Source organism: Pteropus alecto, unplaced genomic scaffold (assembly GCF_000325575.1).
Source record: "Pteropus alecto unplaced genomic scaffold, ASM32557v1 scaffold24, whole genome shotgun sequence".
Lineage (NCBI taxonomy): Eukaryota > Metazoa > Chordata > Mammalia > Chiroptera > Pteropodidae > Pteropus > Pteropus alecto.
The window spans coordinates 20,262,187-20,278,487 of NW_006439192.1; the positions used below are offsets into that span (position 1 = coordinate 20,262,187).

At 34.7% G+C, this 16,301-nt stretch overlaps 1 protein-coding gene across 6 annotated transcripts in view; it reads right to left on the reverse strand.

Annotated features, from left to right (window-relative positions):
* The window catches only part of SORBS2 (sorbin and SH3 domain containing 2), a 299,053-nt gene that overhangs the window by 25,263 nt on the left and 257,489 nt on the right, over positions 1–16,301 (reverse strand). For 3 of the 6 annotated variants that reach the window (XM_006916395.3, XM_006916394.3, XM_006916396.3), the window contains 5 exons: positions 13,520–13,569; positions 11,420–11,607; positions 7,456–9,039; positions 4,418–4,506; positions 3,007–3,053 (listed from right to left, as the gene is read on the reverse strand). In XM_006916395.3, the coding sequence (XP_006916457.1) occupies positions 3,007–3,053; positions 4,418–4,506; positions 7,456–9,039; positions 11,420–11,607; positions 13,520–13,569 (1,958 nt within the window). The remainder of the gene's footprint in view (positions 1–3,006; positions 3,054–4,417; positions 4,507–7,455; positions 9,040–11,419; positions 11,608–13,519; positions 13,570–16,301) is intronic. The other 3 variants (XM_015592904.2, XM_006916397.3, XM_006916402.3) reach the window with 1 other exon arrangement.

Genomic DNA, 16,301 nt, shown 5'->3' on the forward strand with positions numbered 1-16,301 from the left:
GAATCTTGAGTTGGAAAAATTTCGTGTGTGGAATATATAATGGAGAGAGCTATAGATCAGATGTAGAATGTTTCTCATTAATTAAAAGAATTGAAATAACCACCGCATATTAAAATAATTATTACACATTTAGAAACGTTAAAATCTTCACTTTGAAAGTATGTTAAATTCTGGCAATCCTGAAGACAAAGAAGATTCACAGAGCCTTACATGCAAATACAGGACTTTCCTCTTTTAGGCAAGTGGCTGATGTAGACAGCAAAATAACAAAACAGAATATTTAATGTTTACAACCCAACAGTTTTCTTTGTGCCAGATATGTTTTGTGTCTGGAAATGAAACTAGGAAGCTTAACTTTACACAAACCAACCAACAAACAAACACATGTAGAGACAACTAATTATTTTTCTTTTAACTGTAAAAAGAAATCTTTTCTATTTACAAAGACTTGTATTTAAAATTTTGAAGTCATCTAGGTAAAGGATAGTAGTCTCAACAGTTCTCAAAATTGTGTTCCTCTCATTTCAGAGCTAGTCCCATTTTGGTAAGTTCACACTACCCTCATCACCTTCGCCCCCACATACTTTGAATAGTGGCCATTGACAACCTTAGGAAATATCATTTTATCACTTTTTCCTATCTAACAATAGAGACATTACATTTGATGAGTTACTTAGTTGTATTTTTTTTTAAATTAAACTTTCTTGTATTTGGTAAAGAAAAATAGCTTTTAAAATAGATAGTTATTGAAATAAGCCACACAGAAAAAGTTGAAAATCACATGATATCACTTATGTGTGAGATATAAACCTAAAAGCAACAAATGAACAGGACAAACAAACAGAGACTCGTGGACATGGACTATAGACTAGTGTTTACCACAGGGTAGGGGGTGAGGGAGGAAGGTGGAGGCAGATGGAGTAAAGGGGGTCAAATATAGGGGGATAGGGGAGGGTGAAGTGGGTAAAAGAGATCAAATATATGGTAGCTGAAGGAAACTGGACTTTGGGTGGTAAACACACAATAGAATATACAGATGTCAAATTATAATGTATACCTGGAAACTATATAATTGTATTAACCATCGTTACCCCAATAAACTTAATTAAAAAAATAAATTAATAAAATAGATAGTTATTGAAAACAGATATCCATCTCTCATTTATAAAATATCAGGCATAAAAAGCACTCACATCTAGCTATTAATTGAAAGGACTTAAAAATGGGGCTAGTCCTTATGTAACTTTCAGTGCTGTCTGGGTGTGTGAGCCTTTTAAGTTGCGCTAGTCAGTTATCCATAACCTTGACTTCTGTGTAAAATCAGTAACTACATGGAGATGATGAACAACTGCATTTCACATCTCCCGAGAACAGAACAATAGGAATGTGATTAAACTGCAAGAAGATAAATTTATGTATGGTTATGAGGGAAACATCTTTTTTCTTTACTAAAATTATGGGATGGCTACCATGGGTGATTATTTAATCTACTTCTTCAAAGTTTTATACAAAATTAAATTTAGTTGGTTTAAGAAGACTTTTGTGAAACAGGTAGTGCAGACAGCCCTTCAGAAAGGCTGTGGTATTTATACTCTCCCAGAGGTGACATGTGAAAGAGTGGGTTTTCCCTGAACAGATACTAACTTCAGGTATTCACGAGGAAGATGTGGCCTTGGAGGAAGGTGAAGGGCTTAGGACTCAGAAGCAAACAAAATCCAGTGAGGCAATTGATACCCCAAATAACCTTCCTCTGCATTTCATGTTATCTTTTTCTCAATGCTAGTTTTTAATTAAGGCTTCTTAAAAACCTTGTGAGCTCAGGGCGGATACCCTTCCTACTTTATATGCCTTGTCATTCCTCAGGGCTCCATACATTTAAGAAAGCTTTTGATTGATTGTCACAAAGGAAAAATGAAAGTTATGTGTTCTGTATCATCACTTTATAAAACTGACATGTACTGTACAAATTGTCACAGCATATCCAAAGGACAGTAGTCACGACCAGAGTGTAGCAGAAACAAAGCGTATATTACTTATCTAATCCAAAAAAGATTAAGTTTTTGTTCAGGGTGTTCTTTAAGCCATGTTCAACATTTTTATTTCTAAATAACATTTTCTTATTTGGTTCATTTCCTATCTCGGCAGCTTTACCAAATTCTGAGTGATTTTATTTTCATATGTCTTCTGCCAGAGACAGATTCTGGAACTATGAATTCATATAATATGTACTTTTAAGAATAAATATTTTGGTTATTATATATATGTGGTTTAAACTACACAGTGTAATTTAGTGCCAATTCACAATGAATTTATTATCTTGAATTCTAATGGAGACTAAAGTTTCTTAAATAAGCTTGGGGCATGTGGGCCCCAATGGAGCTGGAAGACTCCTTGCCATTTAAGCCTACTCATTTATTTAATACTAGCTTTCTGCAACCTCATGCCTATCAGATGAACAAGTTCCTAAAGAAAAAAGATAAAACAGAAAATATTGCAACACAGGAGTACGAAAACATCAACATCAAAAGACCACAAGAGGGAACTTTGCTCAGATTCTCTAAGCTTAGAGTGTTGAAACATGGAGATTTTACTATAAGAGTCTTTGTACACAGTTCTAGTCTTTAAACCTACAAACTATCCTTGAAATAATCGGATAAATAAATGTTATCAAATTCTCCCAGTTAGTGTTAATTACTCCCCAACACTTTATTTTTATTTCATCCTTGACATGAAAATTCTAGACACAAAGATTCTTAACTTCTTTTTTGTTTTTCCTAGCCTTTTGAAATCATTGTGTTCTAACATGTTCAGTGTAATTTAAAACTCAGTAATTCTCAACTAAACTCAAAATGAAAATAAAATTACCCACATCTCAATTAATTCAGAAGGAACCATTTAATTAGAGTGGATTGCTAAATTATCTGTAACACATTTCATTGCAATAACAATATTACTAAAGTATTTAAAGCCAACTCAAGTCATATGATGAATACTTATCTTACTTACTTAGATGTCTGAGCCTTAAAATCGTAAACAGCTTTTGCAGGCAATTTCTGAAAAGTAAAGTAAATGATTAGCACTAACTTAAAATTTGGATTTCCTACAGGAAAGCAATTTTGCATGAACTAAAGAGAAATGAAACATCAAGGAATGATTAAACATATATAACATAAATTCTATATAAAAATTTATGAATAAATTAATTAGTTCTTCATTTAGACATTTAAGCTATAACAGGAATATAATAGATGACTTATTCACCATAAGTATTGAATATCATATTTCATTTTAGGAGCTAAGGTAGATGAATGCCAAAATAGGGAAATAAAATGCCTGCAGAGGATTCTGTCCTAGGTATAATTTTGGCTGTAACCAAGGCATTTCCTGGAATAACTGTGGGGGGTCAGTTGTTCCATGTCTTATGTATTGACACAACTCATGAATCATAATAAAAAGGTTGGAAAAGTCATGAAGGAAGTAATTGTCCCTTTTACTAAACACATATAACATAGTAGCAAAGTAATATTAGCTCAATTATTACTGGGAGGCTAGTTAGTGGCTTGCATTCCCTGGAAGGTTCAGGAATTCTTCAGCACACAGTAAACCAACTGCTCATCTTTGAGTCATAACATGACGTGACATGTGCCCCACTCTGAAACCTTGGAGCCCACAGATCTGACCGGGCCATCTATAAGCTAGCAACTCCAGCTCTTCCTTCCCCACTTTCCAATAACTCCCCACATCTTTTTTCCCATTCTTTCCCCCTGTGATTCTGGTAAACTTTAGGCTACCTGGATCATTCTTGACTTCTTTGGGGGTTCCACAAACACAGGACTGTATCAGATACCTAGAGAGATACTCCTGGAGTGGCTGCCAGTCCAAGACCAGCTTTCAGTTTCCATCAAACATTCATGGCTCCAAGATAATGTGAGCCAGAGCTCCAGCCCTGGTCCAAGGTCTTGGACAAAGAGCCAATAGATAGGTGGTTCCCAGGGACAGTGGTTTTTCAGGGATCCTTTCCAACAAAAGCAGTGGAAAATTATTCATGTAGAATATGTATTGATTTGCAATAGTGGGCCTAGGGCTCTCACCCACATCGCTGAGCCAGGAATTTGTACAGGAGAAACCTTTTTCCACTGCAAGGCAGCTGGCATCCATGCAAATTCATGGGTGCAAGGCCAAGGCCCAAAGAAGCCTCACTGCCACAACTGAACCACAACTCAGGGAGATCTGCAGCTAGGGTCAGAATGCAGATGGCTCGAGTCCTTTGCTCAGGCTCCAGGGAACACTGTCTCTAGTTTCTCCATTGTCATTTTGTTAATCTGGGTTCTTGACTGGTTTTGGATGTAACTTTGGCTGGCAAGTTCTTTATCAAGTATGTTGATGAAAAAAACTCAAAAGCTGTTGAACTAATTACCTCTTTTTCTGGAGTTCCTCTTCTTTCCCTTGGTGCACTTCTTCCCAAGTCAGTCAAAGCGGATGAGTAACTTCTAGGGGACTCACGGTCTATTGGAAAGGACAGGGCCAGAGTGAGTATCCATCTACTAAAAGCAGACTTGTTTAGCCATTTTCCCTGGTGGCAACTACTTTTCCCCTTAAATTTAGAGAGACACCACAATGGAAAACATGGTTATAAAACATAGACGTAATCATAAAGTTGTGATACGAGACACAAAACAGAGCATTTCGAAAGGAAAATACCCGAGGTTGCCGAAGTATTACAATTGTATACATAAATATAATTGTTGCATTGCTAATATAATTATACAACAGCATCCAGTGTAAACACTACACAGTTGCTAGGATTTTTCATCTCAAAGATTTTTTAATATTTTCTATTTCTAGTCTTTTTGCCTCTGATTTGTAATTAGTATTATAAGGCCTATAGAAGACAGGGAATAGCAACAATTTATAGACACTGAAACATTTTGTGGAACATCAATTTTAGAATGTAGTAATGAAAAAGAAAGAGAAAAATGAAGAGAGTACAATGATGAAAGAACCATGGTCATGTCATTCTGTCCCTCATTATTTTTAAGTACTTATTGAGTCTGAAGATGTCATCTTGAGGCTTAATTCTTAAAAGGCCTTTATCACTGGCCTTCCTTTGTGCTCTAGCTTATCAGAAAGTAAATATTTATTCTAAGAAACAAAGGGATTAAAATTCTCTAAACAAATAGTATCATATCAGTTGCCAAGCTGCTTATGAAATATTGTTTTTTTCCTTTTAAAACAAAGTATAAATAATTAATTACTTTACACAATTATGATTGCGAGGGTCTCTTAATAGTACCTTATACTTTACATATTTATATGTGAAATGTAACTAGAGGCTAAAAATATTCCAGTAGTCTATGTTATAAAATTTTACCAGTATAACTGAGTCCAAATGTATAAATTATTTTGCTTATCCTTTAATAAATTCAGTTATATTGAATAATATGAAGCATTAAAAATAAAATAAATCTGTCTATAAAAGAATGAAGAAGGCTGATCTGTAAAAAAGGAAACATCGTTTAAAGGTTCTGACTACTTTGATTATATGGAAGAATTGTCTACCTACAGCAGGTAGGATAGCAGTTAAATCCACACCTCTCTCTGTGAGGTGTGGATTCCAAAGTCTCTAGGCTTAACAAAATAACATGGCCATAAGTATTGAAGTTAAAACCTAAACAGCTATTTTCATAAATGCTAGAAGATTATTTATATGTTTTATTCTAAATTAATCTTATAGGGCTCTCATAATAGTCATAAATTTTAAATTACTTTTACTAACTCATGAAATAGAAACTATTTTTCACTTGGGCTAAACACAATTGGAAAGTATATACTTTATTAAAATACAAAATACCCTTTAAATGCATTTCAAAAATTCTCTCAATTCGTGTTTCAATGATTGTACATATTCTATCTACACATAAAATTGAGGGATGATTAAATTAGAGTTTTGAAAAACTGGAAAAGATAGCTAATTCATTTAAAAATTAGATTCTGACATATCTCAATCAGTGAAAATTTCAGATTGTATAAATTTATTTTTTTAATTCTAATTTATTGTTTTTGAAGTATGTTGCACAGTATAAATGGGCAAAGATAAATACTAATAATATAGTAAATTTGTGCAATGATAATTAATGGTTGAACCATATATTACATTAATATGAAATTTGAATTATGTCTCTTTTTTGTCTATAGAGATTATTTTCTGTACTATAAATTCTTATGCATTAGGAGAGTGAATCTGTTACTGTTAACTTCTCTCTGAATGACCTCATTCAGCGATATTGTCCTCTCTGGGTCTCGATTTCCTTTATTGTAAAACAATGCTTACAATAATACCTATCACCTAGGTTTATGCCAGTGTTAATTAGATAATGTATGTAAAATGCTTTGCAATGTGTGCTATGTGGAAGATACTGTTGATGATCAATATTTCAGCCTGGAATGTTCATTTCAGCTTCTTAAAATTTACGTAGTAAAAAATGTACTTAAAGAATTAATGAAAAGAATGGTATAAAAAGATCAAAACACTGTGTTTTTCAGTTATGTAAACCTCAAAAAGAAAAAAAGTCTTTTGCATCTGAAATTGCAATTTGTCCTTGTGTTGCCTAGATTACTTCTAGGTAGTAATCTATTCATGAGAACAAGGTAGTCACTTTTAACCTAAATGGTCTAAATTCAAATGTCAATATAGGATTGTTTTAGCAGAAAATAAATAAATAGAGTAACGGAAAGGAAGACAAAATGAATACACTGCGTGATGGAAATGAGACTTTTATATATATACAGCTTAAAGATATATTCACAAAAATTTTTTATCCCAATTGTGTCCTTTAAACTGAGAAAGTTATTAAACAAATTCTAGTCTCTTTTAATTGTCCATCAATTATTACATGACATATTTCAGTTTTGCTTCCTGGGTGTTCTGATTTAGTATCTTGTATATAGAATGTGAGCAAATTATTGAGTGAATGACTATAAAGTTAATATAAAAATCAAAGAAGAGGCTATTTGTCAAACTATTGGTTTTGATTCATTTTACAACAAAAGAGAGCTAATGCAGCTATCAGTTTCTTAAGGATACTGATATTCAATTACAATTTCTGTCTTGAAATCTTTTTAAATTGAAGAAATGTTTAATTTCTTGTTTCAGTGTGACTAACAGTTGTTTCAGTCCTAACATTAAGCTACAAAATGGTTTTCCCCAATGATTTTGAATGAGTAAATTTTTGTGAATTGATGATCACTTTAAGCCACACATCCAGTCCAAATATCACACGGGCGAACGAGAACTATTCAGTAAGACATGTTTGCACAACAAGCATTTGCTTTGCAACACACAATGATGCCCAGTGGTCTCACAGCCCAGGAATGATGAGATGTAGGAATGGAAAATGAAAGAGCTGGAGGGTGGGTATCTGAACCACAAGGAGAAAGAAAGGAAAGTTCATCCACCTTGGAGACTCAGTGTGCTCTCGTGGTCTTGGTGGTGGTAGTTATTATTGGTGTCCATGTCTTGGAAAGAGGCACTGTGAGGCATTCTCCCACATTCGCTGGGGTACAATGGACAATGAATAGCACCATCCTGAGGCAGTGGGTGGAAAGGCTGGTGCATGGGGCTCCTTTTCAGCGCTTTAAGTGATGAATTCCTTTCAGGAATATCCGGCAGCAGTCCACTGATAAGACGGTGCAATATACTATTGTCTGGCAAACTTCCCCTTCTCTTTTCAGCTTTAATTTGGTCACAAATGTCTTTAAGGGCAGAGTCCAGAGCCTCAAAAACAGATGTTTTACATTTTGCCTTTTCAGTCTGTTTTTTGGGAGTCGAATTTTTTTTCCTCCGGAAAGGCACAGGACTAACTAGAAACGCAAGTTTAGAAAGGCCAGGGTCCATTTCTTGTCTTCTGGGCTCTTCGGCATTTTCATGTTTCGCTCTTTCATGTTTTAACATTGTGGTAAATCGAGTATAGGAGGCGGGGCATCTGCCTTTGCAGGAGCTGATGAGATGCCGGTGATGATGGTGGTGATGGTGGTGGTGATGGTGGCTGGATCCATAAAAACTTTCAGAGGATGTGAAAGAAAAGTGATCAAAATCACTCTCACTACAAAAGGATGATCCTTCTACATGAACATAATCGCTGTGGTCAGACACCACTCCGTCTTGATCGCTATCAGAAAACTCCACATGAGCTCTCGGTTGCTCATCGCTGGTGACTTCAATATGAATGGGCACCAGGGTTTTAGACTTGTAGCTTCGTTGGACCTGACAAGGGTGTCTACTTTGATTTTCTTCCTCCAACAAGGACTCAATAGAAAATCGCCTTTTGGGGCATAAACCATTTTGTTGTGGTTCTAGGATTATAGGAGATAACATTTCATCTCCTAAATTGGGCATGGATTTCGACTTTTGAATCAACTTTTCAAACTCAGAAATGCGTGTGGGTACCATGTCCCTGGGCACCTCCTCCGTGGAGGACTGGCTCCATCCGTGGAGCAGGCCCTTGTGTTGCTGCTCCTTTTCATACTGCATTATTCTCGACTTTACGGAGCAAATCACCTCTGAATTCATCAAATCCTTGCGGTTAATGCGGTGCATTTTCTTGTACATCTTTAGGAACCCTGGGGCGTCGTGGGCTGGCCTGTGTCGAAGCCTTGATCTGCCGTTGCTGCGGCCCTCCTGGATGTAGGGGCTCGCCCACGGCATGGGGCCGTGCTCCTCGGAGACCTCTTCGCATAACAGAGAGCCCATACTTTCCGACTTGGTTTTCGGGTCAGGGAAGCTATCGCAGTCATCGTTTAGGAGATCATCACAACTACGGGATTTGATTTTGGGGGAAACCGTTTCTTCGGTGCTGCTCCAGACCTCTGCATTTTGCCGGGCCATTTGCCAGCCGTTTTTGAAAGTAATGGCTCTCTGTGAGTCACGCGGGACGTCCAAATGCTGTCTGTAAGTGTTACAGTAATCTAACTCACTGGAGGGGTTACTGTTGAGCTCTGAGTAACTGCAAAGGGATGGACATATTTTGCTATCATCCCCACCTTTGAATCCAGAGCAGCGTGGTGGAAGAGAGACATTTGGAGAAGTTAAAAGTTTCACAAAGAGGAGAGCAAGTCAGTTAGCATCAGATAAAAGAGAAAGCAGCATGGTTTAATCTAGACACTGATTGTTACACACGAAGCTTCAACTTTAGAGAAAAAAATGTCTAATTCTAAAACAAAGTAATACTTTTGCCATGAATGTAGCATTGCAGATATTAGAGCTAACAAAACTATCTATAAAAAGTAATCAGTGTAGTTAATATACCTATTTCTATTGAATACTTCATATACTTTTCTGCAAATATGGTATACCAAAAACACAGTAGCACCTTATTAGCTAATAGCATGACCTGGTAGCAATTTAAAGGTTTAACAAATAATGCCAAAAGTGATATAGATTTAATCAACTAAATAGGGTCAGGATTTGAGTCTCATTTGATTTATAATAATAGAGAGGTAAAGAGTAATTTATAAATTTACATTTAATGAATATCCCCATAACTGTATCAAATAATTTTTCATGAGCATTAGATAGAAAAAGCTAGAAGACAAAGTATTTTCCAAAATTGCAAAAATCAACATGCTGTGAACTATTGCTGCTGACATTTTTCCAAGAAAAAAATAACTAGCACCTCTTTAAACAAACTAATTTACCTCTTTCATTATTCAACCTTGAACCTCTTATTAGGCAGATTCTCATAAGAATAACTGGATGTAATGTAAGACTTTCATCAGAGGTAAAGGCATCTTGCTTTCTTTCAGGGAGGGTCTTTTAAAAACTTGTTTGCAATTTGATAACAGAGAGCTAATCCTGACCTCAGCTGGAATATGCATGGAAATATTTCCTTTTGTTTTGCTGGGTCAATTAGTAAACGGGAGGCCAAATACATCTAGTGGGATATTTTCTTCTTAGAAATAAATCTAGTGGAGCAAAATATCAGTATCGACAGCTCTTCCTTTACTGTCTTCCCCAAATTCTTCAGAAGTAGATAAGCACATTAAATAGATATGTAGCATTTGGGAAAGGAAGTTCACTTAACGCTCCCCTGGGATAAAAACAAATACCTAAATCAGAATCCTTTTAACTTTTGGGTGGTATCCAAGCAAAATGAATCAATGGCATTTCATGATCTATTTGTTACTTTAAGACATTTGTTTGCATAAATGAGTAAAATCTGATAAAAATATCCTTGTCAATTTGAAGAAAGGTATCATGAAAGGGGTGCACTCCGTTTGAACCTTCCTGTTAGTATTCACAGCTTTATTAGGACATGAAAGAGAGCTGGTGTCTTTTGTTTATCCAGAGTCCAGCATGTTTTTGCACAAGGACCGGTTACTTCTTAGTTGTAACCGTCATGTGGCAACACTTTTAGTGCCTACATTTCATACATGTAGCTAAATCTGTGCTATTTCATGGAAACCTCTGTTAGAAGCTATTTTCTTCATACATTTCAGTTTTTTTTCTCTCTCTTTTTGCTCCAACCCCAGGAGATTGGAGAAGACTGCAGAGCCCAGGATTTGGTATAGACCTAGGTATCTATGGGTGCTGGTTTGATCCTCAGTCTCCATCTTAGGAATATTCTTGTTATAGTGGCAGCAATGCACTCAACAGTATTTCAGAGATGTGAAGGAGTGACTTGCTCCCTTTCAACTCAACTTACTGAATTTCCTTAGGGGAGACAGGCCACGTGGAAAAAAGGCTTAGTGATATCTAAATTTTATAACTATGGCTTGAAACCAGTTAGTTCTTACTAGTGATCTGTTATGAAATGGACACTATGTTACATGCAGAACATGGATATACTACTGCTTATATGAATATGGACCAAAATATCGAGAAATGTTTAAAGAAATGATTTTCATAGGTTAGACTAATTTTATCTAGAATTAATTAAGAAAAAACAAAACTAATTTATATTTTAGGCAACAATGTTCTCTGTTGCTACTTACAATCTCTATTCTACAAATTTGATTCATTTTGTTCATTATAGTTACATTAGAAAATTTTGATTACTTGCAAATGTTTATAAATATAATCTTTTGATAGCCTAGCAATATATTATTTGATAGTTCGAATTTGTTCCCCCACAAACACACACACACACACACACACACACACACACACACACACACACACACACACACAAACGATACATTTGGAGGACAAAAATAAGCATTCACAGATGATAGAGTCCTCTAAGCCACCCGAGTGGCTCACCAACCTGACTTAGCCTGGGTTAAGGAAGAAAGCTACTCTTCTGAAACTATAAATGCGAATTATCTCTGGATAGTTATCACTCACTGCACCAGCTCTCACAGGGCGCTCTACGTTAAAACTTACACTAGTAAACTGCTTGCACTTCAGTTTATCGTTGTTTACCTTTCGCTCTAGATGGGGAAGAAGGAGAAGAACTAATGAATGACTTTGTCAGGGTGGCGCTTGGTCCTGGGAGGTCTGCCCGGCCTGGGCTCGTCCTGCTCGCACTTGGCTCCCCCAAGCCCCTCGGCTGCCCCACGGCAGGCTCGCTCTTCCTTCTTTTCCTGAAGTCACTGGCCAGGCTTGCAGAACTGAAAGAAGGAATTGGCTTCAGTTGGGTTGGTGCTGGAGGAAGCTAACACGTGAACCAGAAGGACCAATGGAATATGCTAGTGACAGTGTTATAACTCTTATTCCCCATCCCTCAAACCGCCCTTTAAAGAATTCGTTCCTTGACAGTAAACACTATTTTTTTATAATGATTTCTTTAAAAAATTAATAAACTTAATTTTTTTAAGAGTGGTTTTAGGTGACTGAAAAAAATGATAGGAAAGTTTAGCGATTCCCGTATATTCTACCTATTACTGCCATTGTCTGTTCGTGTGGTGCCATTGTTACAGTTGATGAACCATACTGATACGTTATTATTAAATGTAACCAAAGTCCCTAGTTTACATAGGGTTCCTCTTTTCTGTTGAACATACGAGTTCTGACATATGTGTAATGACATGTGTCCATCACTACTGTATCATAAAATAGTGTCATTGCCATACAAATCCCCCGTGCTCTACCTCTTCATCACTCCCTCCCACTGAACACTGGCAGAGTCCTTTCACTCAGTCATATTAAATGGTGTCGACAGTCCATAATGGCAGGAAATTTTTATCATAGCTCTGGGTCTGAGTACAGTATCATTTAAGGCAAACATTAGTGAGTGAAGATAAACATCACACAGCATGCTGTCTGTCAAATCATTCGATAAAAGTACATCAAAAGCAGCAGCAACAGCACATCAGCTCCTATGATCTGGCAGTATGCTATTTGCTGTACTGACATTATTTTCTTACATAACCCATAGTATTATCACTGTTTTACAAATGAGCAAATGCAACACGCATGCTTTGTAGGTGTAGAGGTGGAGCCAGACCTCAGAACTTGTTTGCAGTCTTTTAAAGAGAATGCCCCAGCTTCTCCTAGACTTGTTTTGCTGTCATTATCATGTCATGTGAGGGTCTGCATGTCTTTACAGGTCAGATTATAACTCCAAAATTCGAACATTTTAGGTGCATATATAGATGGGGAAAGATATAAAAAGAGGGGTTGGAGGAACTCCTTTCTTAGTGACTACGTCCTTGGATGGCACTCATGAACCCAATTGACAAAGGGCTCAACTTTCAAAGTTTTCTGCTTATGCCGATGGAAATCTATAGAAGGGCAAATTAATGTTACATAAATACTTGTTGTTGATGATACAGTATGGCTGGGAGTTTGTATTATTCAATTTGCTATTGAACTGTGTCTGAATTTCTATAATATTTTAAAGTATGATATTTAAAGCCTACCAACAGAAATTCACTTGGCAGATTTTTAATGTAGTTAGGACTAGTGGTTGCAAGTTATTTTGGTTCAGTTCTACGGCGTCTGTCTGCTCCTTGCCAACTGTGTAAACCTTGAAAGTTATAGAGCCTAAGTTTTAGTTTACTGAGAGATAAAATGGGAATAGCAGTATAGAACTCATACTGGTGTCTTAAGGTTTGAATTTGTTTATGTACTTAGAATACTTAATATATAGTAAGCCCTCATTTATTTGTAGTAACAGTATTTCTGATTTTTGTGGTCAAAGTATAATGAACAAATATGCGTAGAACATAATTTAGAAAAAATGTTATAACTTATAATTTTAAAAATATATATTATTGTAAACATTATTTAACAATATTGAAAATTAGATATTTATAATCCCCATTTAAAGAAAAGAAAACTGGATATAGAGGAGATAGTGAAGGGAAGAATTTCTCAGTCTGTAAAGTCCAGAATTATTTCACTTGATTTTCATATATTCTTGAATATCATCATATTAAAAGATGCAGAAACAAAATAAAATAACTTCGTAAAGTATGGTGCTTAAAAAAAACATGTAATACATAATTTCACTATTCTTTCACTGAAAAAGAAACCACTGGTATGGAATATTCTCATTGCATAATGTAATAAGATTCTTACCTAGTGGGTCTTTCCAGACTTCTATCTATAGAGGATTGATACAAGGAGGCCTGTTAAAATAGAATAATAATAATACCATGAAAATTTTTACCATGGCAAAACTTAATTTGTCTGTGAACATTAAATTAAGTATCCTAAAAAGAATATTATAAAAAATGAGATTAAAAATACCATTTATTATGATTGTTAAAAAATGTTTTCCCAAAGAGAAATCATGCAACCTGATTTCTACTTTCTTCCTATCTACTTTCTCTTTTGATATACTCCACTATATTTCTCTGTTTTACTCAAATTATCTACAACTCAAGCATTGCCTGGGGGAAAAAAAGAAAAAAAAATTAATGACCATTCATGCAAATAGAAATTTTCTATATAAAGGAATCATTTGATGTTTTAAAAATAATTTTTGGTCATCACTCAATCTTTATAAACTTTTGTCATGTTCCCAGGTGTTATTTTTAAAACCTAAAACTTAAGCAGAACTTGAGATGTCTTTCATCTGTCAACATAGACGTGGCATTTTAATAAAAACCACAGAATTTTGTTTGGAATTAAACTAAACTACTGGTACTTAAATCAGGTACAGATTTAAATCTTTCAAATAGTTAAGTTCAGGATTAGTTTAAAATAAATGATTTAATGACCAACATATAGCTTTTCTTTTAAAGTCAACTATTAACATTTTCATCAGAAAATCAACTCTCAGTTGTCCATGGTTGTAGGGACAAAGAAAAACAGAAAATACAAATTGGTAAATAATTCCGGATTTTTATAGTACACACCATTTTCATAATCCTTTGTTCTGAACAGCACAAGGAAATAGATATTAAATAAAAATGTTACATCAGAATTTTTCACTTCTCATGGCCATTTACTGGAATAATTGTAAAATATCTAAAAGAAAAGGGAGGATCAGTAGCGAACTCTAGAATGGTGACATTGCAAGATGAAAGTAGTTGTGATATGATGTCTAGAATATATAGGAAAAAGGAAACTAAATAGTCTTGGCTTTAGTCAGATTCGATGATTAATTATCACGAATAAGCTGTGGTCTGATGAACAACTGAAATTCTAATTTGAAAATGTTCTTCTCTATGAAAGTTTAAAAATGTCAGTCAGAAAGGCAGAATTTGATAAGTTTTATCTTAAGTTCCTATTACACAGGAACATTTTACTAGAGTGCAAAAACCTTGCTCAGTGGAAATTAAACCACACATTAAGAGCTACTTCTATAACTTTCGTTTCTATTTGTAAATTAGCACCAATTAACCAATTAAACTATTAGTATATAATTTTGACATTCTTTATGTAGATCAGTTTGACAAGCCCCTTACATTTTCATTTAATTTCATCTTACTGAATGAGAATGGAATCTTGCTCAGAAACAACGAAAGCATCCTTTGCAAGAGAATATTTCTTCCATTTTAGACAGAAAAGCGCAGTCTAATATTTTTAGTTACTAAAAAATGTTTAGATTTCTAAGTTCTCAACAAATATAAAATTAGGAAAAAAAACCAGCCTACTGATCTAATAAATTTATGTGATTATTTTAAGTCGCTGAACTCTGAATTGGACATTGAAAAGGCAGAAAATAAATATTAAATAAGAAGGAAGACAAGCAAGTAAATAAAAAAAAAACTAGGTAATTATATTCCAGTTTAGAAATATTAATTTTGCATGTTTGCAGAAGAACAACACCAAAGAGCCTCAGAACGTTGCTTTCATGGGACACCCAACCACAAACCACAGTTGATCATCAAAAAGTATAAATTTCAGAGCAGTCTTAGGATACTCCGAGAGTGATCAGAAATTTTGAGTTGCCAGCTTGGGATGACCCTAAATAATAATTGTAATATGAATTAAAATGTAGCAGAGGAAGTGAGGGCTCTACACTGACAAATTTTTTTCAGACTTTGGCTAAGAAACTACAATAATTTCTTCTAATGTTAGTATCCACAAAATTCATAATAAACTGAAACAGATTTTGTGATTTTATGTATACCCAAAGGAAAAGATTCAATATTAAATTATAAGGAAACAATAAAAAGTCTAGATAGATGACTAAGAGAAAAACTTGTATGATAATTATATGAATGGTACTCATACTGAAATGGAAATTATCTCCAGAAAAAGAGGTAACCTATTTGACCTATTATGATCTACTTAGTATTTACATATTACCATTATTTTAACACATCTAAACGAAGGTTATTTTAACAAAGTGGAGACATTGAATCACTCATTTTTGTTCATTGATCATGTGATTAAACTTTGCTTAAAAGTCCATAATTGTTGTTTATTAAATACTGTTTCTCAGTTATATTTATGGATTAGAAAATATGTTATTCTGGGGGAGGGGAAAATCTGGTGGGGGAGGGGAGAGGTAGATGGGGTAAAGGGTCAAATATGTAAAATTTGAAGTTATATAAATTACATCAAATGAATAAAATATATATATATATATAAAGAAAATATGTTATTCTTGGCATATACTAGGCACTTGATAAATAATAGCAAAGGTAATGTCTAATTAATTACAATTTTTATCAGAAATGTTTTACAAAAGGTTATTTAAGATAGAATCTAGTACCTTATAGGAGTATTTTTTACACTCTGAAAAACCATGATGTGAAATTAATAACATAGTTAATATGCTATCAATCATATACCATGCCCTCTGAATCAATTAATTGATTGATAATGGCAAATCAATTTAGCCATTAGCAAAGTGCTTTTACATGTGATTTTTATTGCCACTACTATAACAATATAGAATGCATAG